The 25298-nt window shown below is 45.0% G+C and overlaps 3 protein-coding genes and 1 non-coding gene across 11 annotated transcripts; 3 read left to right on the top strand and 1 right to left on the bottom strand.

Annotated features, from left to right (window-relative positions):
• Positions 1-338: 338 nt before the first annotated feature.
• On the top strand, positions 339-13317 carry Best2 (bestrophin 2). 6 transcript variants are annotated; one of them, XM_089258957.1, is made up of 13 exons: positions 341-508; positions 4241-4386; positions 4454-4916; positions 6404-6514; positions 6584-6767; positions 6836-7204; positions 7508-7636; positions 8735-8842; positions 10893-11132; positions 11202-11544; positions 11603-11695; positions 11766-12026; positions 12087-13317. In XM_089258957.1, exons 3-13 carry the CDS (start codon positions 4846-4848, stop codon positions 12665-12667), a joined length of 2490 nt encoding a protein of 829 aa, XP_089115083.1. In that variant the 5' UTR covers positions 341-508; positions 4241-4386; positions 4454-4845; the 3' UTR covers positions 12668-13317. The 6 variants fall into 6 exon arrangements, with proteins under 6 accessions (XP_017957670.1, XP_089115083.1, XP_089115084.1 ...); XM_018102181.3 differs by lacking the exon at positions 4241-4386 and having other exon boundaries at positions 339-508; positions 4548-4916; positions 11955-12026; XM_089258958.1 differs by lacking the exon at positions 4241-4386.
• Positions 7253-7324, bottom strand: TRNAC-GCA (transfer RNA cysteine (anticodon GCA)). The gene has a single exon. It is a non-coding gene; the product is annotated as a tRNA-Cys (tRNA).
• Positions 13318-13627: 310 nt separating the features above from the next.
• On the top strand, positions 13628-18893 carry Mdr65 (Multi drug resistance 65). Of its 2 annotated transcripts, none has more exons than XM_018102178.3 (14): positions 13628-13779; positions 14147-14467; positions 14552-14797; positions 14859-15030; positions 15085-15399; positions 15456-15912; positions 15969-16069; positions 16132-16243; positions 16304-16579; positions 16638-17343; positions 17414-17710; positions 17771-18137; positions 18197-18553; positions 18619-18893. In XM_018102178.3, the coding sequence occupies exons 2-14, from the start codon at positions 14160-14162 to the stop codon at positions 18814-18816; spliced, it is 3912 nt and encodes a 1303-aa protein (XP_017957667.1). In that variant the 5' UTR covers positions 13628-13779; positions 14147-14159; the 3' UTR covers positions 18817-18893. The 2 variants fall into 2 exon arrangements, with proteins under 2 accessions (XP_017957667.1, XP_089115539.1); XM_089259413.1 differs by having other exon boundaries at positions 13650-13779; positions 14153-14467.
• Positions 18894-20263: 1370 nt separating this feature from the next.
• On the top strand, positions 20264-25174 carry LOC108652100 (multidrug resistance protein homolog 65). Of its 2 annotated transcripts, XM_089259194.1 has the most exons (12): positions 20264-20510; positions 20562-20859; positions 20917-21162; positions 21224-21395; positions 21450-22233; positions 22291-22391; positions 22445-22556; positions 22617-23337; positions 23408-23968; positions 24026-24401; positions 24455-24811; positions 24878-25174. In XM_089259194.1, exons 2-12 carry the CDS (start codon positions 20570-20572, stop codon positions 25076-25078), a joined length of 3921 nt encoding a protein of 1306 aa, XP_089115320.1. In that variant the 5' UTR covers positions 20264-20510; positions 20562-20569; the 3' UTR covers positions 25079-25174. The 2 variants fall into 2 exon arrangements, with proteins under 2 accessions (XP_089115320.1, XP_017957664.1); XM_018102175.3 differs by having other exon boundaries at positions 20264-20859.
• Positions 25175-25298: the final 124 nt, after the last annotated feature.

Consider the following 25298-nt stretch of genomic DNA (forward strand, 5'->3'; position numbering starts at 1 on the left):
CACACACACATTCGTTCTCGCCCTCTCACTCGCTCTCTCGCTCTCTCACACACAAACTCATTAACTGCTTGGTCAGTCCATTGCTGGCTTACGAAGTAAAAACAGCTGATGCATAAGCTGCATACAAAGCACACACACACACACACACACACAGAAAATAAAACTGAGACGAACTCACATAGAGAGCGCCAATGCATGCTCAGCTGCGCTGCACTGCTCGCACACACACACACGTACACACACTCTTCGGAAGTAGCGGGAGCGCAAGTTTTGTCTACCTGTTGCGAACAAAAAAGAAACAAAAAAACGTAACTTAGCCTCAGCGCTGTTAAAAATGTGAGTTAAGAGACGCCTGTGCTCGGGTCTGGAGCGCAGTTTAGTTGAGTTTAGCGTGCCGTGAGGTTGCGACCGTTGCCGCTCGGAATCGAAATCGAAATCGAAATCGAACTCAAACTCGAAGTCGAACTCGGGCATCGGAACGAGCTGCCAAGCGATAAACCCGTCGTCGGTATGTTACAAAGCCAAAGCTAAAACTGAAGCTGTAGCTGTAGCTGAAGCTGTGGCTGAAGCCTCTCGCCTCGTTGATCGTGCGGAACAAAAAAACAAAATTAACCAAAAACACAGACTGTTTGTTGTTGTTTTTGTATAAACAACTAAATAAATGTCTAAGCAGTTGAGTGTGATGGACACGCACGCATATATTAAAATAAATATTGAACACGCGTTCTGTATGTGAAAATCAACGAGAAGAATGCGCAAGTGCAGTATATAATATATGTATATAGAAATATATATCTAAATACCTATATGTGTATGTATGTGAGATCGCGCAAGATCTGCCTGGTCAGCATAACTCACAGCGACAGCTGGTTAAGCCCAATCGCCACAGAGCTAGAGATACACGTAGCCGATGCGTGTATCTATTAGCTACGAGTCTCTCTATCTGTATCTGTATCTGTATCTGTAGACGTAGCCATAGCTGTGTGTCTGTGTCTGTATCTGTATCTGTTGCCGTAATCGTGAGCGCGTGTCTGCAGCACGTTATGCCACTCAAGCCAAGCATAAGACTCTGCTTGGCCAGCTCTTTAAGGTGTCGGCATTTACAGAACACTCGCTGCCCGTTGCCAATTTTGGCAGCAATTTTTCAATTGAAAATGTGAAAATGAGCTGGAAAACTGACATCAGACCCGACCGAGTCTTAACTAAAGCAATAAAACAGAAATTGAAAGCCAATTTCAATTAAGCAATTACATGCGGTAATGCAACCGAAATACAATAAAAAAGATATTAAAAACTCAACAGCCGTAAACCAAATGCAATAAATTTATTTGAAAATATATATAAAAATCAGTAAAAATACAGATATAAGATCAATTTATTCAATAACAAAATAAATATTAATTTATACAAATTTAAACAAAAATCTACAAGTAAATAAAAATGACTTTTGTAAATAATTGCAAACAAAAAAAAAAAAAATACAAATTCGATTAAGCATTAAAAATAAACCGCTTTAAAAATATATACACATAAATCAATGTTTGAGCAAGATAATGACAATAAAAATAAATTATATATGAATAAAAAATTAGCGCCAGCAAATATATAAATAAACAAACAATTTGTAAAATACAGGAACATTAAGAAATACATAACAAATTTTTAAAAACTAAATATATTATTTCAATAAATATATAAATGAATAAACATTTTTTTAAATTCAGGAAAATTAAAAATAGATGTATTACAAAACATTTTAAAAATATATTTATCAATTAATGTTTAAACAAATTACTAAATAACATCTAGCAAAGATTTATTAACGTAACTAACAGGTAAATACATAAATATATATTTAATGTAATCCACGTAATAATTCAAGTACTTGAACACATAAAAAAGTAATTTCAATTCATTAAAATTCAAATCTATTTATTGCACTATCATACACAAATTAATTAGATGTGACTAAAAAGCAATTATTAGATTAAAATGCAAATATCAATTTCAACACTTAAAATGCCTTTTAATATATGTGAACTAACAAAAAAAAGCCTCAGATTTAATCGCCACATTTGCAGCTTGAAATTTGAATAGTTTAATGAGCACGTTAATTTGGAATTAATTAAAGCAAATACATTTATGGAATCTAACGAATAAATAACAAGCCGAACGCAGAAAAGTTTCTATCAACTTTTATTGTGTGCTAATCAAACTACAATAAATAAGTGGAAAAAAAACTCCCACTGTTCAAAGTCGAGCCCGTGCTCGGCTAAACAAAAAAACACAAAAAAAAAGTGCAAGTGCGCATATTTCGAGTGGGAAAAATATAACTTTATAGTATCTCTATATATGTAAAAGCTTATTCAACTCAAATTTAGTCATTGTGTAAACGAATTGCGAGCGTCTCATATTTGTTTCTTTTATAAGCAACTCGATTCGCGTCAAAGAAAGTGAAAAGCGCGCCGCTTGGCTGTGGCATATATTTGAATAAAATTCGTCATCGATCAACGTCTCTCGAATGTTTGCTTTGAGGCCATGGCCAACATTTCTTTGCGGGCATGCGGCAGCAGGAGGAGAAGATGGGGGTACAGCCGGGCGTATACGCAATTGCAATTTGTGGCCCACGACAGTTTCTTATCTCACAGCTCTTGAGCGACTGTCAAGTCAGAAAAGTAGTTGTTGATCTATCGCAATGTTTAGCTGTCCTCCAGCTGTCGTCAGACATTTTTGAGACAGTTTAGAGGCTTATCTTTAACTGCAGAGTTTTAATGTTTATTGTTTTTTGTCTAAGGGGTCAATGCTGGGTTTTCAAAGAGAATAGCGCAGCAGCAGAAATAGAGACAGAGAGAGAACGTTGAAAACAATTACAATAGATAAGTTGATGCCTTATGGCAGCTAATATGCATAGCTAATTTGGTAGTGAGCACGTAGCTGGCCTAAAAACAGCTGAAAACTCATAAAATAAACTTATAGTCAGGTGGAAATAAAAGTTATTATATTACAAAATATTCCCTAGAACTATGAAAGATATGTAGATGATCTCTAGAACCCCTGTAGTCTGTAGAATCTTGGCAAAAAATCTTGAAAAGTATTGAATAGAAGCAGTATTATAAGGAGTTAAAGATCTGCAAACCCACCAAAACCCATCGAGCTCTATAGACCTTAGAGTATAATATGAATTCGCAATGAGAAGTATGTCAAGAGGTTTTGGGTGGTGTTGGACATGCTGCTAACGATTTAACTACTGAGCAAAGGCGTAATTAACAAGACGGCATGACTAACTAAACTCAAGATGCTATGCATATGCATACCCCCAGCGGAATGCCAGCACAGGTAACCGGTTGGCTGTTACCTGTTAGTAGCTATAACTATTCAAGCTGCCTATATATACATATGTGCACATATAGATATATTCATGGAGTTATTCAGATACAGGCATCGAGTAGATACACTGTCACTGTCAACGGTCTCTGTTTATCAACGAAATTAACGCGACTTAGTGAAAATTCAGCTTCCTCTCTATCCCAGCGGCATGCGGGCATGGAACCTGTTTTCAGCAATGAATATTGACGGTCAGATAAATATGTTATGCAAATATTTGCAGCTTTTAAGGTGCTCAAAAGATACCTGACTAGGCGAGACAAAGCTATATAAATATAACTGCAGGGCAACAGGTTTACGTTACGAATTCAAATGCGCGAATTCAAGTGAATATCACAAATATTCATAAACAGCACAACTAATACAACTCCGATCAGCTTAAGCCAGCCTCAGGCAGTTCAATTAATCAAAATGGGGGGAGGAACAAAAGCTCAAAAGCAGAAGCAACAACTGCTCAAAAGCAAAAATTCGAAATCGCAGACGTAGATATATTAATATAAATATATATATCCATATATACTGTTCGACAATCTCAAGGTTTTCAACAGAAAATACCCAAAACAAAAAACTCTCCATTAATGAGTTAACAGAAATGCTTACTTTACAAGTGAGAGTGTGTGTGAGTGTATGTGATTGACTGTGAGAGTACATGTGTATTTGAGGGGAAATCCTGTCCTTAAGTGGTTCATTAAGTGCGGATAACAAAACAAAGGCCAACAAGAGCCCAAGGCGCAATAAAGCAGAGAAAAGAAAAAAAAAAACAAAAAAAAAACAATTTATTTCTTTAGATAAATTCAAATCTTGTAAAGTTAAAAAAAAAAAATTAAAACTTAACAAATTTCGCCCATAACTAAAGCGCAAAATGTGCATTTTAATGCATGTAAAAAAAAGCAAATAAAATGTAATAAAATTTCAAAAAATAACAAAAGAAAATACAATAAAAGACAAAGCAACAGCAAAATAACCGTCCAATTGTTCGAAACGTGCTGGAATTTAAGTAAAGTAAATTGTTGTTGTTGCTGTTGATTTTTTTTTTTTTATTTATTTATTGTAATTATTTTGTTTGCAGTGTATTTGCATGAGTTGCACTTGTGTTGGTGAATAATTTTACAGTTATTTGAACGTGTGTGTCGCGCTTGTCGCTCTCACTTATTGTTTTTCAGCTGAAGAAGACGCAGTTAACGAATTCACCTGCTTTAGTATAGCAACAACCACAACAACAATAACAACAACAACAGCAACGACGGCGGCAGCAGCAGCAGCAGCAGCAGCAACGGCAACAGCAACAACAAATACTACAGACGCCAGACGCAGCCGTCAATGCGGCGACGGCGAATTCGATGCCGCTGTCAATGACGCGTAGCCGAATAAAGTTCGCCTAACTAAGCCGACTCCGACTTGAACCCGATCTAAAGTCAACCACACAACAACAACAGCAACAACAACAGCAGCGGCTGCAGTATGACCGTGTCATATGCAGGCGAAGTGCCCAATGGCAGCAACTTTGGCTGCTTCTGGAAGATCCTATGGAAGTGAGTACAATGCCTCGCCATTGAGCTAGATCTGGGCAACTCGAACTGGGCCAGTCGCCCAGTCTCTGGAAAGTAGTATGCGTGTAATTTTCGCGTTAGTCATCGCCCGCCCAGTCGCATAGTGTTTACCAGCGTAATTAACATCGCACAGGCACCTATACATACATACATTCGTATGTATGTATGTATGTCGATAGAGTAGCTAGTCATAGTGCCCACTGTCAGCTGTTGTTGGCTTTTATTTGTATTATTTTTTTGTTTTTCTGAGCTCAACTCACATTAATTGTTTCCAAAGTGCAGTCACTCGTAACCAGATTCGCCGTGGCTGCTCGGTACTCGCTTGTGCCATCTCTAGCCGGAAGAGAGGAAGAGAGCGAGAGAGAGAGGCAGTCTCGTTTGGAATTGAAAGTGACAGTTATGTCCCACTGGAATGCAGTTGGAATGTTCTTGAGAGCGTTTGCACCAATCAGCAAGCGCTAAACCAAAGCAGATAGACTGAAAGAGCTAATAGAGTATCTGCTAGCCGATCCCTTGTTTTTGCCTGTACCAAACAATAGTAAATCAATTGGTAATGGAAGTCTACCGTAATTAACAATAAAAATAGGGAATAATAGGGAATAATTATTTGGTTTTTGTATGCAAAATATAGAAAAGAAAAAACGTAGCGCGAAAAGTCTTACCTTAATTTATGAGACAGCTATATTTTGTTTAGCTGTCTGCATTCCTTTTCAGTTAATCAACTAAAATGTAAAATGTGAAACTTATAAAAAGTATATCGACAATCCAGTAATCTCTTGCTAAAAATAAAACAAATTTCTTTTTTTTTTTTTAAGTTTCTGCGAAATAATAAACTTTTAAAGTCGATTTCACTCAAGTAATTTCTGAATTAAAAATTACATTAAAAAATTGTTTATTAAGATGCCAACAGTTAATGATTTCCTCCAGAACCAAACAATTCTGAGTAGACTTTAATTAGCTTCACGTGTGTTTCGTGAGCTCTGATTGCCCGCAGACTTTGATTAGAATTTAATAATATATTATACAACAGAAATGAGACAGCAACCCATATATTATATTGACATAACGACCTTCATGCGGCCAGGCAACAACAGCGCTAAAGACCCCAAAAAGTTCAGCTGCGAGTCGCAATTCCTGTTCCATTCTCAACGAGGCTATACAGATCATTATGACATAGAATGAGATAAAATATATCAAAACAAATTCAGTAGAACTCGAAGATTATGAAAACAACAATGAAAGCTGCAAAACTAGCGAAGCATTAAACACGAAACAAATCTAAAAATGAATTTGAAATTCGAGCCGGCGATTAGTTGGAGTAGCCACAGCTATAAGGAAGTAGAATTCAGTTGAAAACTGGCTAGTTACAAGACTGAAGTTTCTTGCTCATCTCTGTGCATAAATTTGGCCAAGTTTAATAATATTTATTGCTATTTCAATTTCCATTTATTTCCATGAAACACGCTCAGATGGCGCGGCAGCGTTTACAAATTAGTATGGCGCGAATTAATCGCCTATTTGTGTTTATATTACACCATTAACCTCATCTATCGCTTCGCCCTGACGCCGAATCAACAAGTGTGAGTTCGAGTGTAAACATTATAGAACATTATATTTATATAATAAATATATTTCACATCGATCGCTAGGACATTCAATCGCATTCGGATTTACTTTGCCCAGCAGGGCGAGGCCGTGCCCATGTCCTTTGTGCTGGGCTTCTATGTGAATCTGGTGGTCAAGCGCTGGTGGGAGCAGTACCGCCTGCTGCCCTGGCCGGATACGCTGGCCCTGTTCATCAGCGCCGCCATTCCCAACTCGACGGGCGTTAATGTGAGTCTGTCACGCCTTAATTGCGCGATAAGACGCCAAATCAACTCTCATTGTTATTTTTCACTCAGAATGAGACGGGCCGCCTCATGCGCCGTAATATCATGCGCTATATGGTCTTGGCCTACGTTATAACGCTCCAGCGCATTTCGCTGCGCGTCAAGCGTCGCTTTCCGACCACACAGCATCTGGTGGACGCGGGCCTCATGCACGAGTCGGAGATGAAAATCTTTGAGGCCATGAATCAGAAGAGTCCCATGTCCAAGTACTGGATGCCCCTCGTCTGGGCCACCAACATCATCAATCGGGCGCGCAAGGACGGGCTGATTGCCTCCGATCACATAGTGCAGACGATACTCGTCGAGCTCTCGGACATCAGAAGACGTCTGGGTGGCCTGATTGGCTATGATACGGTATGCGTGCCGCTGGTCTACACACAGGTGAGAATCGATAGAGAGAGAGAGAACGAAAAAAAAAGAGAACTTTCCAGGGGGCACCCGGATTTGAACCGGGGACCTCTCGATCTGCAGTCGAATGCTCTACCCCTGAGCTATACCCCCACGATGATATAAACGAATTCCAACAACTGTTTCAAGTTGAGATAAGAATTTTCGGAACGGATGCTCACACTTGAAGTGAACCAAAACCAAAGTCGAATGGGAAAGAACCCATAAATTGTGTGACTGCAATCTCATCCAATTTATCTCTGAACTATCAAGTTAATTAATTTTCTGCTTTTATAGGTGGTTACTCTGGTGCTTTATACCTATTTCATTGCCCTTGTGCTCGGCCGCCAGATGTTGCCAAATATCTCGGATCGCAATGGACGCGAAGATAGCGACTTGTACTTTCCGATATTCACAGTTCTGCAGGTAAGACAGAAGTTTATGGGTTAAATGAGAATGAGAAGAAGAGGCAGCCGCGGCAAAACCCGGAATACAAAAATGTATTTATTCAATTTGCACGTTCCGCTATATTTACGATAAATCATAGACATTTCCACGTCTCGCCATTGTGTAGCAAAAAGCTTTGCGGTTTTTGTGGATCATTAACGCAGCTGCAATCGAAACTCGAACGTAATTTGGTTGGCAATACCTTGTCAGCGATATGACTATGATCAAAGACATCTATATCGTGTGGCGATATGTGCACATATCACATAAACATATACATATAGCTATACCGATCTGGTTGTGCCGTTTCCCCTTTCCATAATATATATAAATTTTGATGTCGGTTTCTGCGGTTCGACGAGGCTCCCTTTCGCATTCGCAGGCAGATTTCAAGTGTTTTGCGTTATGTAAACGAGTCGCAGTCACGTTCGAAATAATAAATTGCCATTTTCGCTGTGTTTGTGCGAAAGGCATTTCGCGTACTTAGATAAAAATCGGCGACAACTGTTTTAGTTTTTTTTGTTTTTACTTATTTGAACCATGTTTTAGGCGCTGCCATTAATAACTGTTAATTTAGCAAACTACAAAGTACAAAATGCGAAATGTGAAATGCGAAAACCATATATAATGGCAATAGGAACCAAGGCAGAGTGCCCCAATCGAGAATGCCCGACTAGCCAATACCCTGCAGATAATAAATGAGAATGGAAATGAGACAAAAAATTAAAATTAAATGTAGACGTCTATAGAGACACATTATCAAATAATTATGACTAAAAGTATCAAGTAATATCGATATTTATCGATCATAATAAAATATTAAATGTTATTAGAATCAAATACCATCAAAACTAGACTTCCCAGCCATTGTACTCATTATTACAAAACTAGTATACCCCATTTGCTCATCACATGAGTACACGGTACAAAAAGTGAATGGAAAAGCTCTCGCTGTACCTTTCATATGAATTTATCACCCATCAACTTCGCACATGAACTTTGCTTAAATTAAAGTTAATTTTATGTTAATTATTTAGCATTGTTTTCTTATGATCTTATCACACTCACAATTCGCAGTTCGTTTTCTACGTGGGCTGGCTGAAAGTGGCCGAGGTTCTGATCAATCCCTTTGGCGAAGATGACGATGATATTGAATTGAATTGGCTGATCGATAGACACATCAAGGTAAGATCCATAAATCGAACAAGTAAAATATTAAATTAATTCAAAAAGAATGCAATTCCACAAGTGACAAAATTTCTACCACGTAGATCCCCATATCTTTGTTTAAAAATACCCAAAGCTAAAAAAAAAAACCGGAATTGAATTCGTGCCAACACAAGTCAATTTGTATTTTGCACGAATTTGTCAACGCGCAGAAATTGTAGATAAAAAGTTTTTAGCTCAAATGACTCAGGCCCATGAGCTTAGCGAGATTAGCAAATACAGCATCTCCCAAATAGCCCCTATAAAATATTGAGTCTACAATTAGTTAGCACCTAACAAAATAAATAACAGAATAGAGAACTATAGTTAACTTGAGTTCAACTTGAAGTTTCCTTTTCTTTTTTTTAATTTATTGCCAGCTTTAGAGACAAGATTTGGTTTATGCCCTCGTAAATTGGGTTACTGTGTGAGATGTGTGTAATTATGCAGAGGGTTTATTTATTTGGGCTCAGTCAACAGGTTTTTTCTGAAAGGAAGAAAACACTTTTGCCACGCGCTAAATATAAAAGGCGCTTAGCTCTGGAATGACAGCAAAAACCTAAATAAAGTTTGAATGCGGCCATGAAGACTTCAGAGAGTGCGCTACAGAGGGAAGCAGAGAGGAAACCAAAACAGAAAACTTGGATATAGATACATATATATGTATACTGATATATAGTTTCATTGTATAAATCGGAATATAATATACTAGATCCTCGGCTAAATATTAAACATTTTAGGATTTGCCTGTTTTCTATTTTACTGTTGTTTACCTTTAAAACAGTAAGCGAGCATTGTGCATAGAATTTTATCTCATATGCAAAATTATATAAGATTGCTCTTAAAATACATTTTAAGCTTATGATGAGGTTCAGCTAAAAACAGGGTATGCAAATGCCAAGTCCAACTCAAGTTTTTGGGCGAATAGGAAAGGCAAATCTTATCGTAGGGTATATCAGCTGCTCAATTGGCCAGCTGGCAGCAGCCCATGTCAGCTAGTCACATAGGGTATTCAAGTTGGTCGACTTTGGCGCACCTTTTGGCATTTTGTGACTTGAAGGTGTATTTTATGTATGTGTGTGTGTATGTTTTTTTTTTTTTTTTTTTTTGCAACTTTTCGCATTGGGCTCTGAACTGCTGCGAGGAGTTTTTGTTTTTCTCTTTTTTGCATGTGTGTAGTCATGTGTGTGTGTGCATTCATATGCATGTGTGCATGCACGAGCGATATGTACATATATATGCGGCTATATCTCTGAGTTTGGGGTCTGGCTGTTGCTGGCTGCTTGCAATTATTTACAAAGCCAACGGCAGCACCACCACCAACAACAACAACAACAACATTGGCAAAAGTAAATTGAAAACAGGTTTTCTGTTGAAAAAAAAAAAATAACTAAACAAAATAAACATTGAAACCTCTTTTGTAGAGCTTTTTATCATTGAGTATTTTGTGTGTGTTTTTTTTTTCTGTTTGATGATTTTTGTTAAGAGCAGATTTTTGGGTGTTACATTGAAACTGTTTTGGCCCAGAATTGGTCCGGATATGCATAAATGGGTTAATGAATAGTTAATTATTAAAGCGACAGATTTTTAATTGGCTTTCGTGTCGCACACAGCAAAACGTGACAATTGCCAACGAGCGAGACATGTGCGAAATAGAGCAAGAGCAGGAGAGATATACACACACACATACATATATACAATTAATATATATATTTAATAAGTTTTGTGGGCAGCTTGAAGTCTTTCATTGCCTTATGAAACAATTAGTGGACTCGGCAACAATTTCACTTTTTCTCCACTTTTCGCTTCATCGAAGTGCTGGGGAGGCAGTGGGGGCGTGGATTGTCTCTGTGATGTAATTAGGTGTTGGGGCTTGAAGTGCATGCGTTGTGGCTTTGTGGCTATGTAGGGGCGGGCAGCCAAGTGCCGCTCATCCAAAATGGCAAACACGTTCCACCTGATGCCGCTGACCGCTCCACTTTTATCATCATTTCTGGCACGCGCTAATTTCTATTGTCGATTTCTACAGGCCGCCTACATGATTGTCGACGAGATGCACGAGGAGCATCCGGAGCTGTTGCGCGATCAGTACTGGGAGTGCGTGGTGCCCAAGGAGCTGCCCTACACCGTCGCCTCCGAGCACTACAGACGGGACGAGCCCAAGGGCTCTGCCGAGAAGTACAAGGTGAAGAAGGAGGATGCCATGTACGCGAACATCATTCCGGGCGGTGGCAAGCGCATGCTCAGCGACGATGTCTATGCGGACTATGTGAGTGCATACACTGAGAGAAAACCAAAGATAATCTCTATATATATATGTATATATTTGCATTTTTAGGAGAGCGTGGACACGCCCATGGTGGAGCGGCGGAAGAACAATTGGCTGGTGCGTCAGCTATCCCGCATGGGCTCCATGCGCAGCCAGTCGACGGCCTACTCCTCGGGCGGCATGCCCTTCACGCGCAACCGCCTGAACTCGGTCTACTCTAGTCCCGAATCGGGCCTGCCATTGACCGTACTGCAGCAACAGCAGCTGCAGCAGCAGCAGCTCCAGCAGCAACAGCAACAGCCCGGCGGCCTGCAGCAGCAGCAGCAGCAGCAGCAGCAGAGCAAGCCGACTCTCTACGAGAAGTTCGTGCACCGCAAATCGCTGCGCGCCCAGCGACAGCTGATCAAACAAAGTGAGTTCAGAAATGTAGGCAAGGGGAGCAGCTAGCTCATGGTGTTTCCATTCAACAGATTCCAAGTTGAATGGCCTCAATATAAACGTGGCCAAGACGCGGCCGCGCATACCCACGCCGGAGGTGACGAAGGATGGCAGCACCAACACAGGTAAGCGGATGCGGTTCGATGACGTATGCACCGGGCTTAGTTATAAACAAATTGCACCCACCCACTGTAGCCACAAGCGCCGTTATCATGGCCCCACAACAGCTGAGCACCCAAAGCACTAGCGGCATGTATCCCTCGTATAGCACCTCAGCCAGCGGCACCAATTTGCACCAGGACAGCGGCCAGGTGCTGGGCACACTGCTGCTGTCGCCCATCAAAGAGATGGATAGCTCATCATCCAATAATACTCTGATTCCAGGGCATCCAGCCACAGCGGCGCTAGCCCAGGCCGTCATGCCGACTCGCTTGAAGGATGGCTACACGGCCAGCGGTAAGTCGAGTCACACACTCAGTCAATTCGACTCTTAATTGAACTTCTCCTCCCTCGCAGCCATTCCAGCGGAGACAAACATCACCACACTCTCGTTTCCGTTCACGGTCTCCACCAGCAGCGAGTCGATGCCCACGGGCACGTTGAGCATTCTGCCACTGGCTGCCAATGCGCAGCTGCCGACGATAACGACCTCAGCCAGTGGCTTTGATCCGAACGATGTGATCACCACGATTCCCGTTTCCCTGTCCATACAGCGCACGCCCTCCAGCCTGTCCATTGTGGAGCTGGGCGCGGCGGGCGATGGCGGCGATACGCACGCCAGCAGCGGATCGAGTAATGGCAGCGGCGGCGGCATCACCACTACCGCCTTGCTCTCGGTGAAGCCCCTCAACGGGACCGCCAACATATCGCGCAACAATAGCTTCAACGTCAGCCTCAATCTGCAGGATCCGAGCTATCAGCGCTCCTCGGTGCGCTCGGCGGGGCCAACGGACTCGGTGGATGCGACAGCGACGGTTTCTCTGCACCGGAACAAGGACGGCTCCAGCAACACGGGCGGCACAGCCAATGCCTCGTCGGCGCCCTCAACGCTGGCCAAGCACAAGCCAGAGCCGAAGACGGGCGAGGTCTATGTCTGACCAAGGAATCACATCGTTGTTATAGTTAGATAGCTTTCTTGGCGACATCTCGCTATAAGCCCATATAATTTTTGAACAGAGTTGAAAGTAGTCTTAAGCTAGGCTTAAACAAATTTTGGCTTCAGGCCACCCGGAACCATTCTACGATATTATTATTTAGCTGCAGCTGTGCAAACCCAAAAGAGAATTGTTGCATAGTCTTTAGTGAGTTCATGTATAGATCGTGTTTACACAGAGTACGACATATCAGTCCTTAGACATAAGTACCGAGAAGAGAAAAAACACTTCCTATAAATATGCAGTCCCATACGATCTACGTACACTCAAGCGATATATATATATGTATATGAATGTTACCTAATCATAATTATAATTTTTAAACTTTTGTTTCTTTGGCGCTTGCCATATTAGGCTAGATCTAAAGATTACTTACCACTAATTTGTTTGATTGAGAATCCCTATCGTGTAGGCAGTGTATATATAAACCAACACAATATGTGATATGCGATTTGTAGGCTTAAGAGTCTTAAGCATAAACTTTAGCATAATTATGCATATGTATATGCATGTGTGTGTGTATAGACCAACTCTATATAAACTATAAACTGTAAATAAGTTGAAGTATAAATAAACACCTAGATTCAATAAAACTGTCTATTTTACTTAAGGTCATGGTCATTCGTCACGAATATCTCAATCAATTTAGGTCATTTGAGATAGTTTTGAGAGAAATGGAATAAATAATTAAAACCAATATTAGATGAGCAACATATGCCTCGGTGTTCTTAGTAAAGGTAAAAATAGTTGGGGTAGCTAAAAAAGAAGCCGACAGTAGCTTGTATAAGAGTATAAGAGCATGAGTATAAGAGCTGAACAGACTAAAGATCACCAAGACAGAAGCGTCTCTTTGCAGGTTCAATTGATGCTCTTTCGAGTACGATCAATTAAGATCGGGAAACCTAGCAGAACCCGCTGAAACTTAAATGGACAGTGCTCAAGCGATCTGCAGTCAGTCGCGCTACAGCGATCGAGTGTCACGATCGATAAGAGGGCAAAACAAGAGTGGACTCCAAAATAGGAATAAATACCATCGAAAGGATAAAGTGCTAGAGGTGAATAAGCCAGAGAGGACATGTGCAGCAGTGAAGATCGGCGGCAATGCGCTGCTCAATGGGTCATTTTCCTATATCTGTGATGTGAATCCAATGCGAATCTGTGAAAATATTTGTCGAGCATAACTAATATATGGCACCTCGCCAGTTAACCTCGGAGGTCAATAGCAGAGCAGGCGACAAACTGGCAATGCCAGTTGGAATGATTCTTGAATTGCCGTCTAATTGAATTAACCTTTTTGGCGTCTGTTCGTCTTGCTAAGTGTTTGTGGTTGTTGTTGTTGTTGTAGTGCGTGCATAAGAATTTCACTGCTGGCATCGATGGCCCATTGAATACTAATAGCCCATTGAATTGTTCAACTATCAGTTACAGCCACAGCATGGATCGGGACCGGGACGAGGCATCCGTCTCGACCAGCGATGCAAAGTCTGGGGAGGAAATACCAGTGGCCGCTGGCCTGGAGCCCACCGAGCCGATCAGCTTCTGGCAACTGTTTCGCTTCTCCACATATTGCGAACTCTTTTGGCTCTTCATCGGCTTCTTTATGTGCTGCATCAAGGCGCTGACGCTGCCCGCTGTGGTCATTGTCTACAGTGAGTTTACGGCCATGTTGGTGGATCGTGCCATGCAAGTGGGCACCAGCTCAACGGTGCATGCCCTGCCCATTTTCGGGGGCGGCAAGAAACTGTGAGTGACCCGAACTTGACAGCAATGAGATTAGCAGGGATTTATGATATCTGATTTGATTTAATTTGTTTTGATAAACCGCAGAACGAATGCCACACGCGAAGAGAATAATGAGGCTCTGTACGATGACTCGATATCGTATGGCATCCTGCTCACTATAGTCTCGTTGATCATGTTCATATCGGGCATATTTTCGGTGGACATCTTCAACTTTGTTGCCCTGAGGCAGGTGACGCGCATGCGCATCAAGCTCTTCGAGTCGGTGATGCGACAGGACATTGGCTGGCACGATCTGGCCACCAAGCAGAACTTTGCACAGAGCATGATCGAGTAGGTATTCGAGAATATCTTCTGAGTTCCTCTCTTTCACACCGATCTCACTTTCCCTCAGTGACATTGAGAAGATACGCGATGGCATCTCGGAGAAGGTGGGCCACTTTCTCTATTTGGTGGTGGGCTTCATCATAACGGTGGGCATATCCTTTGGCTACGGCTGGAAGCTGACGCTGGCTGTGAGCTGCTATATACCGCTGGTCATCGCCGTCAACTACTACGTGGGCAAGGTGAGTTCAGAAGATCACAATCAACTAACCCACTACAGCTCCGCTTTCGCACAGACCCAAGGCAAGCTAACGGCACGCGAGCAGGAGTCGTATGCAGGCGCAGGCAATCTGGCAGAGGAGATCCTTAGTGCCATACGCACCGTGGTCTCCTTCGGCGGCGAGAAGCACGAAGTGGAGCGCTTTGAAAACTTCCTGGTGCCCGCCCGCAAGGCCAGCCAATGGAAGGGCGCCTTCTCGGGCCTGAGCGATGCCATTCTGAAGTCGATGCTCTTTCTCTCCTGTGCGGGCGCGTTTTGGTATGGTGTGAATCTCATCATAGACGATCGTTTTGTGGAGGACAAGGAATACACGCCAGCCATTCTAATGATTGTAGGTACCTGGCCCTGGTAAATAATATCTCCATTAACGTCTAAATACCTTGACAGGCCTTCTTTGGCATCATTGTGGGCGCGGATAATATAGCCCGCACGGCGCCGTTCCTCGAGTCATTTGCCACCGCGCGTGGCTGTGCCACTAACTTGTTCAAGGTCATTGATCTGCCCTCGAAAATCGATCCCCTGTCCACGGATGGCAAGCTTTTGAACTATGGCCTGCGCGGCGATATTGAGTTCCAGGATGTCTTCTTTCGCTATCCTTCGCGCCCAGAGATTATTGTGCATCGCGGCTTGAATATCAAGATCAGAGCGGGTCAAACGGTGGCTCTAGTGGGTTCCTCGGGCTGTGGTAAGTCCACTTGCATACAGCTATTGCAGCGCTTCTATGATCCCGTCTTTGGCGCTGTGCTTCTGGATGAGCTGGACATACGCAAATATAATATTCAGTGGCTGCGCTCGAATATTGCTGTGGTCGGACAGGAGCCGGTGCTGTTCATGGGCACCATAGGTAACTTGTCATACTCCTAGATATATTACGCAGTTCCTTATCTGATTTCTTGTTAGGTCAAAACATTAGCTATGGCAAACCGAATGCCACGCAGAAGGAAATCGAAGCAGCGGCCACCCAAGCCGGTGCTCATGACTTCATTAGTCAGCTGCCAGAGGTGAGTGGTGGGAAGAGAGTGTGATCATTTGACCCTTTGATCTCCAATACTTTTCCCCTTAGAGCTATCGCACTATGATTGGCGAGCGTGGCTCCCAACTGTCTGGCGGCCAAAAGCAACGCATTGCCATTGCTCGAGCCCTGATACAGAATCCAAAGATCTTATTGCTGGATGGTAAAGAAATCGAGCTATAGCCATATGCACATGTGTATATATTTCCTCTCTAATTCCCAGAGGCCACCTCGGCCTTGGACTACAACTCCGAGAAACTGGTGCAACAGGCGCTGGACCTGGCCAGCAAAGGACGCACCACAATTGTGGTATCCCACAGACTGTCTGCCATTCGGGGTGCAGATAAAATCGTTTTTATAAACGAGGGCAAGGTGCTGGAGGAGGGCTCACATGATGATCTGATGGCCTTGGAGGGCGCCTACTACAACATGGTCAAGGCAGGTGACTTCAAGATGCCGGAGGACCAAGAAAACGAAGAGAATATAGACGAGGCAAAGCGTAAGTTGAGAAAGTAACCGTAAATCAACAATTGTCTCAGGCCAAACTTGATTTGCAGGCAAGAGTCTAGCGCTGTACGAAAAGTCATTTGAGACAAGTCCGCTCAATTTCGAGAAGAATCAGAAGAACAGCGTGCAGTTCGAGGAGCCGATTGTGAAGTTCATCAAGGACAGCAACAAGGAGAAGGAGATTGTGCCAGCGCAGAAGCCTCAATTCTTTAAGATCTTTGCAAGAATCGTAGGTCTAGCGCGTCCCGAGTGGTGCTACCTGATATTCGGCGGCATTTCGGCCATTGCTGTGGGCTGTCTCTATCCGGCCTTCTCCATCATCTTTGGCGAGTTCTACGCCGCTCTCGCTGAGCGGGACGAGGAGGTGGCGCTCAGTCGCACTGCGGTGCTCTCCTGGGCTTGCTTGGGCATCGCTGTGATCACCGGCCTGATCTGCTTTCTGCAGACCTATCTCTTTAATTACGCCGGCGTCTGGCTGACCACACGTGTGCGCGCGATGACCTTTAAGGCGATGCTCAGCCAGGAGATCGGCTGGTTCGATGAGGAACAGAACTCGGTAGGCGCGCTCTCAGCGCGCTTATCTGGCGAGGCAGCCGGCGTGCAGGGTGCCATTGGCTATCCGCTGAGCGGCATGATTCAAGCTCTAGCGAACTTCATTTCGGGCGTATCGGTTTCCATGTACTATAATTGGAAGCTGGCGTTGCTGTGTCTGGCCAACTGCCCCATTATTGTGGGCTCGGTCATACTAGAGGCGAAGTGAGTGAATCAGTAGATGCTCTACGTTACGTATACTCCACATATGAGAAATCGAATTTGAAATTTCCAGAATGATGTCGAATGCCTTGATCAGAGAGAAACAAGTCTTAGAGGAGGCCTCTCGCATTGCCACTGAGTCCATTACGAATGTGCGAACGATCGCTGGCCTGCGACGCGAGGCAGAGGTCATTAAGCAATACTCGGAAGAGATTCAGCGTGTGGAGATTCTCATTCGACAGAAGCTGCGCTGGCGTGGAGTCCTCAACTCCACCATGCAGGCTTCGGCCTTCTTTGCCTACGCCGTGGCGCTCTGCTACGGCGGTGTTTTGGTCTCCGAGGGTCAGGTGCCCTTCCAGGATATTATCAAGTGAGTTGATATAATGATTATAAAATCTGGTTTTATATATATTATGTGTCCATCTCACAGGGTATCTGAGACACTGCTCTATGGCTCCATGATGTTGGCCCAATCGCTGGCCTTTACACCTGCCTTTACCGCCGCCTTGGTCGCTGGCCATCGCCTGTTCCAGATCCTGGATCGCAAGCCGCGCATTGTCTCGCCCATGGGCACTATCAAGAATACGCTGGCCAAGCAACTGAATCTCTTTGAGGGCGTGCGATATCGCGGCATCGAATTCCGTTATCCCACGCGACCGGATGATAAGATTCTGAATGGCCTGGACTTGGAGGTGCTGCAGGGTCAAACGGTGGCCCTGGTTGGGCATTCGGGGTGCGGCAAGTCCACATGCGTGCAGCTGCTGCAACGTTACTACGATCCAGATGAGGGCAGCATTGTAAGCCATACACCAGGGTACATAAATAGAAATTCCTTAAATACTTCCCATGCCCACAGCACATTGATCAAGATGACATTCAGCACGATCTAACACTGGATGGCGTACGCCGTAAGCTGGGCATTGTCTCACAGGAGCCGTCGCTCTTTGAGCGCACCATTGCCGAGAACATTGCCTTCGGGGACAACCGTCGCACTGTGCCCATGGCGGAGATAATTGCAGCGGCCAAGAGCGCCAATGCACACAGTTTCATCATCTCGTTGCCCAATGGCTACGAAACGCGCATGGGAGCACGAGGCACGCAGCTGTCCGGTGGCCAGAAGCAACGCGTGGCCATCGCTCGTGCTCTGGTAAGGAACCCACAGATCCTATTGCTGGACGAGGCCACTTCAGCTCTGGACTTGCAAGGCGAACGAGTAAGCAGACAGTCGACTTCTATAAGAGACATTCCTAACTTCCTCTCTTTCCACTTCTCCTGTAGTTGGTTCAGCAAGCTTTGGACTCGGCCTGCTCTGGACGCACCTGCATTGTGATTGCCCATCGCCTCTCGACAATTCAAAATGCTGACGTCATTTGTGTGGTGCAGGGCGGCAGAGTTGTGGAGCAAGGCACACATTTGCAGCTGATTGCCCAGCGCGGTATCTATGCCAAGCTGCACAGGACCCAAAAGGATCATTGAGATTTTACTTTTGAGATTTTTATATACTATATGTACGTCCACAAACTATTATTCAATAAACTTTCTTGTAATGTTCAGTATTTTGCCAAATCACCTGTGGCAGCGCTTAACAGTTCTGTGACATAACATAATTTCACGCATTAGTGCCACCCAGAATTTAGTTGAAAAAATATTCGTTACTGCACATAAAAGCTGAATTACTGAAGTCACTGGAAAGTTGAGCAATAAATAATGCAAGCCACTGAGCCGCGTAATGAAGAGAGAGCTGCTACTCACCACAGAGAAAACAACGCTAAACGAATTAGGAACTCACCAATAGCAGAAGTGCATGCTTTCCAGCGTCGATGCGGGAGCCGCAACTCACCACCAATACTAGCTAAAAGCAATGCGCAGAGACAACTACGTAAAGAGAGCTGCTACTCACCACGAATGTTCAAGGAAAGCAGCCAACTCACCATAAGCAGCAGAGGAGCCTAGCAGCGCATGCGAGCACGCCAGATAAACGTTAGCCAATGCAACAACAGTGTATGTTAACTTAACAGTGTGACATTACGTTATCGAGCATTTGCTTAAATACAATACGTAACAATACATTATCGAATTTTTTATTAAATACAGAGCAGTGTTAGCTCCATGGCCTAACTTTAAACATGTAAATAAGGAAAAATAAAATTAAAATGCTCAACAAACTTCCGCTGATTAATGATCAAATGGATTGTTGAGCGGCTCAGAGCTAGGAAGTACCATCATTTATATCAAGTATACGACACGTAACTGAATTATTTATTTATTATTTCCCACAATATGAACCATACAGAACGGTTTCACACTGTTGCTTATTAATCAATATATAATACTGTAAAAATGTTAAACTAAAGCCCTGCGCCGAGCATTCGCAGTTGGAAAACTAAAAATGCTTGGCTCATGCCACGTTTGCGATATTATAACATTTGTTTATCAGTCAGCAAATTCTACGCATCTAAAAGTGCACTTCCCATACCATTTAAGATCGTGGCTCTCTTATAGATAAAGTGTAATCTTTATGCCCGCTATTACACAAAAGACAATTAGATGTCAATGCCGCGATAATTGGGATTATATGCAAATATTTGAATAGCTAGCATTGATAAGACAGCAAGCTAAGGCATTACAGAGCATTTGTCGAATTCACACCCAGATAACCCTTTAGAAGTGACCTAAGGAATGCTCTGCTGACCTAATATTAACATATTTTATGAAATATCATTCGAAAACTATGCACACCTTTACGACCGACCTCTGCACATTGTGAACCTTGAGAAAAATCAATTCAATTGAATTTGATTAAAAATAAAATAAGAGAAATTGCAAAAGCTGCGAGCGCAGAAATTCATTTTCACTCAAAACTGTTTGCGCTCTTTCAGCCATTTGAACATTAATAGAAACAAAATTGATAAAAGACGAACCTCTCAGTAGCCAATCGACAGTTCGAGTTCGCCTTTCAGACGAATCGTTACAGCGCGCACAGAACCCGAAAGCAATCGCGTCAAGAAACAAACGAAAAATAAGCACAGAAATTCTGCGTTATGTCAAGAGAGCACCTAGCACCAGAGATCGTATAGTAAACAGATCTAGCCAGCTGCGGGGTCACCTCCCCCCAGTGTCCACCTGCAGTCAGAGATTCGTTGCACGCTAACTATTAATTGACCCCGAGGGTAAATGATTATAGGCGAAAAGTTGGCTGTCTTTAACTACGTCAATGGCAGAGCCCAACATGCAGAATGGCGATGCGGACGACGCTGGCCAGGCGGAAGCAAAGCAAATTAAATCGAAACAGCCCCAGATGGAGACTGTCAACTATTACAAGCTCTTTCGCTATGCTCGCGGCATCGACTATCTGCTGCTCGTCTGTGGCCTGATCGCCGCGCTCCTGCATGCTCTGGTGTTTCCCATTGCCATCATTGTCTACAGCGAGCTGGTGGCCATGTTCATTGATCGCAGCCTGGGCGTGGGCACCAGCTCGGGCACCAAGGCGCTGCCTTTGTTCGGTGGCGGCAAGCAGCTGTAAGTCTACCCACCGCACCTAAATTCATACACAGCCCTAAGCCCCGTTCATTATAGCACCAATGCCAGCTATGAGGAGAATATGCAGGAGCTGCGCAAGGATAGCGTCGCATTCGGCATTCTGATGACCCTTGACTCGCTCTTGATGCTCTTTTCCGGCATGACCTTTGTGAACATATTCAATCATCTGGCTCTCAAGCTGACGGTAAGCATGAGGCGGGAGTTCTTCAAGGCGACGGTCAGGCAGGAGATCGGCTGGCACGACATGGCCAAAGACCAGAACTTTGCCGTGCGCATAACGGAGTAGGTAGAGGTGTCGCATCCCAGTCGCAGAACTCTGATTCACTGACTGAATCACTTTCAGTAACATGGAAAAAATACGCACGGGCATAGCTGAGAATCTCGGACACTTTGTAACCATCATTTGCGATGTGGCCATCAGCGTTATCATATCCTTTGTCTATGGCTGGAAACTGGCTCTGGCCATGTTCTTCTACATACCCCTGACCATGGTGGTGAATTCAGTGGTCGCTCACGTGAGTGGTGCCATGTTGTCAAGCAAATAAAGTCTCTAACGATCACCCACACAGTACCAAAGCAAGCTCACTGCGCGGGAGCAGAGCTCCTATGTGCGCGCCAGCTCGGTTGTGGAGGAGGTTATTGGAGCCATTCGCACTGTGGTGGCATTTGGAGGCGAGCACTCCGAGTCGACACGCTACGACACTCTGCTCAAGCCCGCCCTCAAGGCGGGCAAGTGGAAGGGCGCCTTCTCCGGCCTCAGCGATACGGTCATGAAGGCCATGATGTTCATTGTGGGCGCGGGCGCCTTTTGGTACGGCGCCAATTTGATTCTGCACGACCGGGCCAGCGATGTGAGCATCGAGGATCGCAAGTATACGCCGGCCATCGTCATGATTGTGATTTCGGGCATCATTGTGGGCGCCAATCAGCTCTCTCGGACCTCCCCCTTCTTGGAGACCTTTGCCATGGCCCGGGGATCAGCGAGCGCCATCTATGATGTTATTGATCGCGTGTCCCTAATCGATCCGCTCTCCAAGGCTGGCAAGATACTCAACTACGGCCTGAAGGGCAACATTGAGTTTCGGGACGTGTTCTTCCAGTATCCCGCACGAAAGGATATTATTGTGCTGAGAGGACTGAGCATCACCGTCCAAGAAGGTCAAACTGTGGCGTTGGTTGGCTCCTCGGGCTGTGGCAAGTCCACCTGTGTGCAACTGCTGCAGCGTTTCTACGACCCGGTATTCGGACAAGTGCTCTTGGACGGCGAGGATGTGAGGAAATATAATCTCAACTGGCTGCGCTCCAACATAGCTGTTGTTGGCCAAGAGCCCGTGCTCTTTCAGGGCACCATTGGTGGGTATATTTAGATAACAAACTGCAATGAATCGATAATGAAAGTCTCCTCTGCAGCTGAAAACATTCGCCATGGCAAGCCGCTGGCTACCCAAAAGGAGGTCGAGGATTCCGCCAAAGCCGCCAATGCGCATGAGTTTATCATTGCGCTGGATAATGTGAGATCTCTCAGGGAAGTCATATACACTATCTAAGCTTCTCTCTTCGCCAGGGCTATGACACGCACATTAGCGAGAAGGGTGTTCAGCTCTCCGGCGGACAGCGCCAACGCATTGCCATAGCCAGAGCCCTTATACAGAATCCCAAGATACTTCTCCTAGATGGTAAGTCCGCAATTCGAATACTTTCCGAGCACCAGGAACTACAGTTAGCACTCCTTGCAGAGGCCACCTCCGCGTTGGACTATCATTCCGAGAAACTCGTGCAAGCCGCCTTGGACAAGGCCTCCAAGGGACGCACCACGCTCGTTGTCTCGCATCGCCTGTCCGCGATCAGGCATGCTGATCAAATTGTCTACATCGATAACGGCAAAGCTGTGGAGCAGGGCACCCATGAGGATCTCATGAGGCTGGAGGGACACTACCACAAAATGGTAGCAGCCCACGAGTATGACGACACCGCTGATGAGCTACTCCATGAGGAGCTGACTGAGGAGCTGCCCAAGGAACGCAAACAGTCCAAGGATGTGGAACACTTCCATAGAAACTCTGTGAAATCCCTAGACAAAAACTTGGAGTTTCAAATGAAGGGCTTGCATCAAAGTAAGACACAAGCCGCCGAAGAGCTGGAGAAGTCCGCAAATGCAAAGAGCATCAGCTATCCGCGCACGTTCCTGCGAGTCCTGGCCACAGCACGCCCTGAGTGGGGTTTCCTGATCATTGGCACCATATGCGCCGGACTCTATGGCTGTGCCATGCCAGCCTTCTCCATTGTGCTGGCAGAGCTGTATGCCTCGCTGGCCGAGCCCACGGAAGAGGCGGTGCTGGCGCACAGCTCATCCATGTCCATCATCACCGTGGTGATTGGCGTCTGTGTGGGCATCTTCTGCTTCGTGCAAACCTTTTTCTATAATCTAGCCGGCGTGTGGCTGACCTCGCGCATGCGGTAAGGCAACAGCTGCACAATTTCCACTCCCTCCTCTCTCATCTACTCAAGTGCCTCCCTTACTCCACAGCTCCAAGACATTTGGCGCCATTATGAAGCAGGAAATGGGCTGGTTTGATGAGAAGGAGAACAGTGTGGGAGCGCTCTCCGCTCGATTGTCGGGCGATGCAGCCAGCGTGCAGGGTGCTATCGGATTTCCGTTAAGCAACATAATACAGGCGCTCACCAACTTCATCTGCAGCTTCTCCATTGCCTTCAGCTACTCCTGGGAGCTGGCGCTCGTCTGCCTGAGCACAGCTCCGTTCATGGTGGGCTCCATAATCTTTGAGGCCAGGTTCAGTGAGAAGTCGGCGCTGAAGGAGAAGAATGTATTAGAGGAGACGAGTCGCATAGCCACCGAAACAATTGCACAAATTCGAACTGTGGCTGCTCTGCGCAGGGAAGAGGAACTGATCAAGGCCTACGATGCGGAGGTGGAGCGATATCGTCTGCAAATAAAAAGCCGCCTGAAGTGGCGAGGATTGGTCAACGCCATGGGCATGACGCTAATGTTCTTCGGCTACGCCGTCACCTTGACCTACGGCGGGTTCATGTGTGCCGAGGGCAGAATCAAATTCGAAGTGATCATGAAGTGAGTGGATCCACATAGCAATCTCTTTCATATCTAATCGCGTCTACCCACTACTAGAATCGCCAACACAATGCTCTATGGCCTGTTCATCTTGGCTCAGTCCTTGGCCTTCACGCCAGCCTTCAATGCGGCGCTGCTTTCCGCCACGCGCATGTACGAGATCATAGATCGCTCGCCTCTGATACAATCGGCAAATATGATGGAGCAGATGGGCAACGGCAAGATCTGCAAGACGAACGTGGTGGAGCAGGGCGTCAGCTATCGTGGCCTCAATTTCTCCTATCCATCACGACCCGATAACCAGGTGCTGAAGGACTTCAATCTGGACGTGCTGCAGGGTCAAACGGTTGCTCTGGTAGGCGCCTCCGGCTCGGGCAAGTCCACGTGTGTTCAGCTGCTGCTGCGCTACTACGATCCGGACGAGGGCAAGATTGTAAGTCGAATCAAACTCTCCAGCAAGCATTATAGTCTCCACGCCTGCTTCAGCTCATCGACCAGGAGTGCATACACCAGGACATGGAGCTGAAGACCCTGCGTCGTCGCCTGGGCATTGTCTCGCAGGAGCCGTCGCTCTTCGAGAAAACCATCGCAGAGAACATCAGCTATGGCGACACCTCACGCACAGTGCCCATGCAGCAGATAATTGACGCAGCCAAGATGGCAAATGCCCACGATTTCATTATGGCACTGCCCGCCCAATACGAGACCATGTTGGGCGCCAAGGGCACCCAGCTGTCGGGTGGCCAAAAGCAGCGCATTGCCATTGCACGCGCCATGGTACGAAATCCCAAGATTCTGCTGCTGGACGAAGCGACCTCGGCCTTGGATATGCAAAGTGAGAGGGTAAGTGGAGCGTATGGCATGCCTGCAATGCAATCACCGTATTCAATCTGCAAACTCGTTGGCCAGGTGGTGCAACAGGCTCTGGACTATGCCTGCTCGGGTCGCACCTGCATCGTGATTGCCCATCGCCTGTCCACGGTGCAGAACGCGAATATCATCTGTGTGATTCAGGCCGGACGCATCATCGAGCAGGGCACACACGCCCAGCTGCTGGCCAAGAATGGCATTTATGCCAAATTGTATCGCAGTCAAGCCAAGTCCAAATAATGCGCACAACTATGCAACAATAGCAAAGGCACATGTTTAGCTTAGCCGAGACACAAACCGCAGACCACAAAAGTATGCTACAATTTTTGTAAACAAGCTAGAAATAGAAATAATCCCATACATATATAAATATATATAGCTAAACCAGACAAACTTGATTTGTGGGTGGCAGAGCGGTGCGATCTTGGATGAATTTTGTATATTTATGTTATTGATATTT

The sequence above is a fragment of the Drosophila navojoa genome, chromosome 4 (genome assembly GCF_054131105.1).
Source record: "Drosophila navojoa isolate 15081-1374.11 chromosome 4, UAZ_NAV_1.0, whole genome shotgun sequence".
NCBI lineage: Eukaryota > Metazoa > Arthropoda > Insecta > Diptera > Drosophilidae > Drosophila > Drosophila navojoa.

What these genes read in the sequence shown, in the direction of transcription:
- Best2 (XM_089258957.1), top strand. Translation starts at nt 4,846, where the DNA reads ATGACCGTGTCATATGCAGGCGAAGTGCCCAATGGCAGCAACTTTGGC. An exon ending in CCAACTCGACGGGCGTTAAT is followed by an intron (nt 6,768 to 6,835) that starts GTGAGTCTGTCA and finishes TTTTTCACTCAG; the next exon opens with AATGAGACGGGCCGCCTCAT. An exon ending in GCGACAGCTGATCAAACAAA is followed by an intron (nt 11,545 to 11,602) that starts GTGAGTTCAGAA and finishes TCCATTCAACAG; the next exon opens with ATTCCAAGTTGAATGGCCTC.
- Mdr65 (XM_018102178.3), top strand. Translation starts at nt 14,160, where the DNA reads ATGGATCGGGACCGGGACGAGGCATCCGTCTCGACCAGCGATGCAAAG. An exon ending in TTCGGGGGCGGCAAGAAACT is followed by an intron (nt 14,468 to 14,551) that starts GTGAGTGACCCG and finishes GATAAACCGCAG; the next exon opens with AACGAATGCCACACGCGAAG. An exon ending in GCTGTTCATGGGCACCATAG is followed by an intron (nt 15,913 to 15,968) that starts GTAACTTGTCAT and finishes ATTTCTTGTTAG; the next exon opens with GTCAAAACATTAGCTATGGC.
- LOC108652100 (XM_018102175.3), top strand. Translation starts at nt 20,555, where the DNA reads ATGGCAGAGCCCAACATGCAGAATGGCGATGCGGACGACGCTGGCCAG. An exon ending in TTATCATTGCGCTGGATAAT is followed by an intron (nt 22,392 to 22,444) that starts GTGAGATCTCTC and finishes TCTCTTCGCCAG; the next exon opens with GGCTATGACACGCACATTAG. An exon ending in TGGATATGCAAAGTGAGAGG is followed by an intron (nt 24,812 to 24,877) that starts GTAAGTGGAGCG and finishes CTCGTTGGCCAG; the next exon opens with GTGGTGCAACAGGCTCTGGA.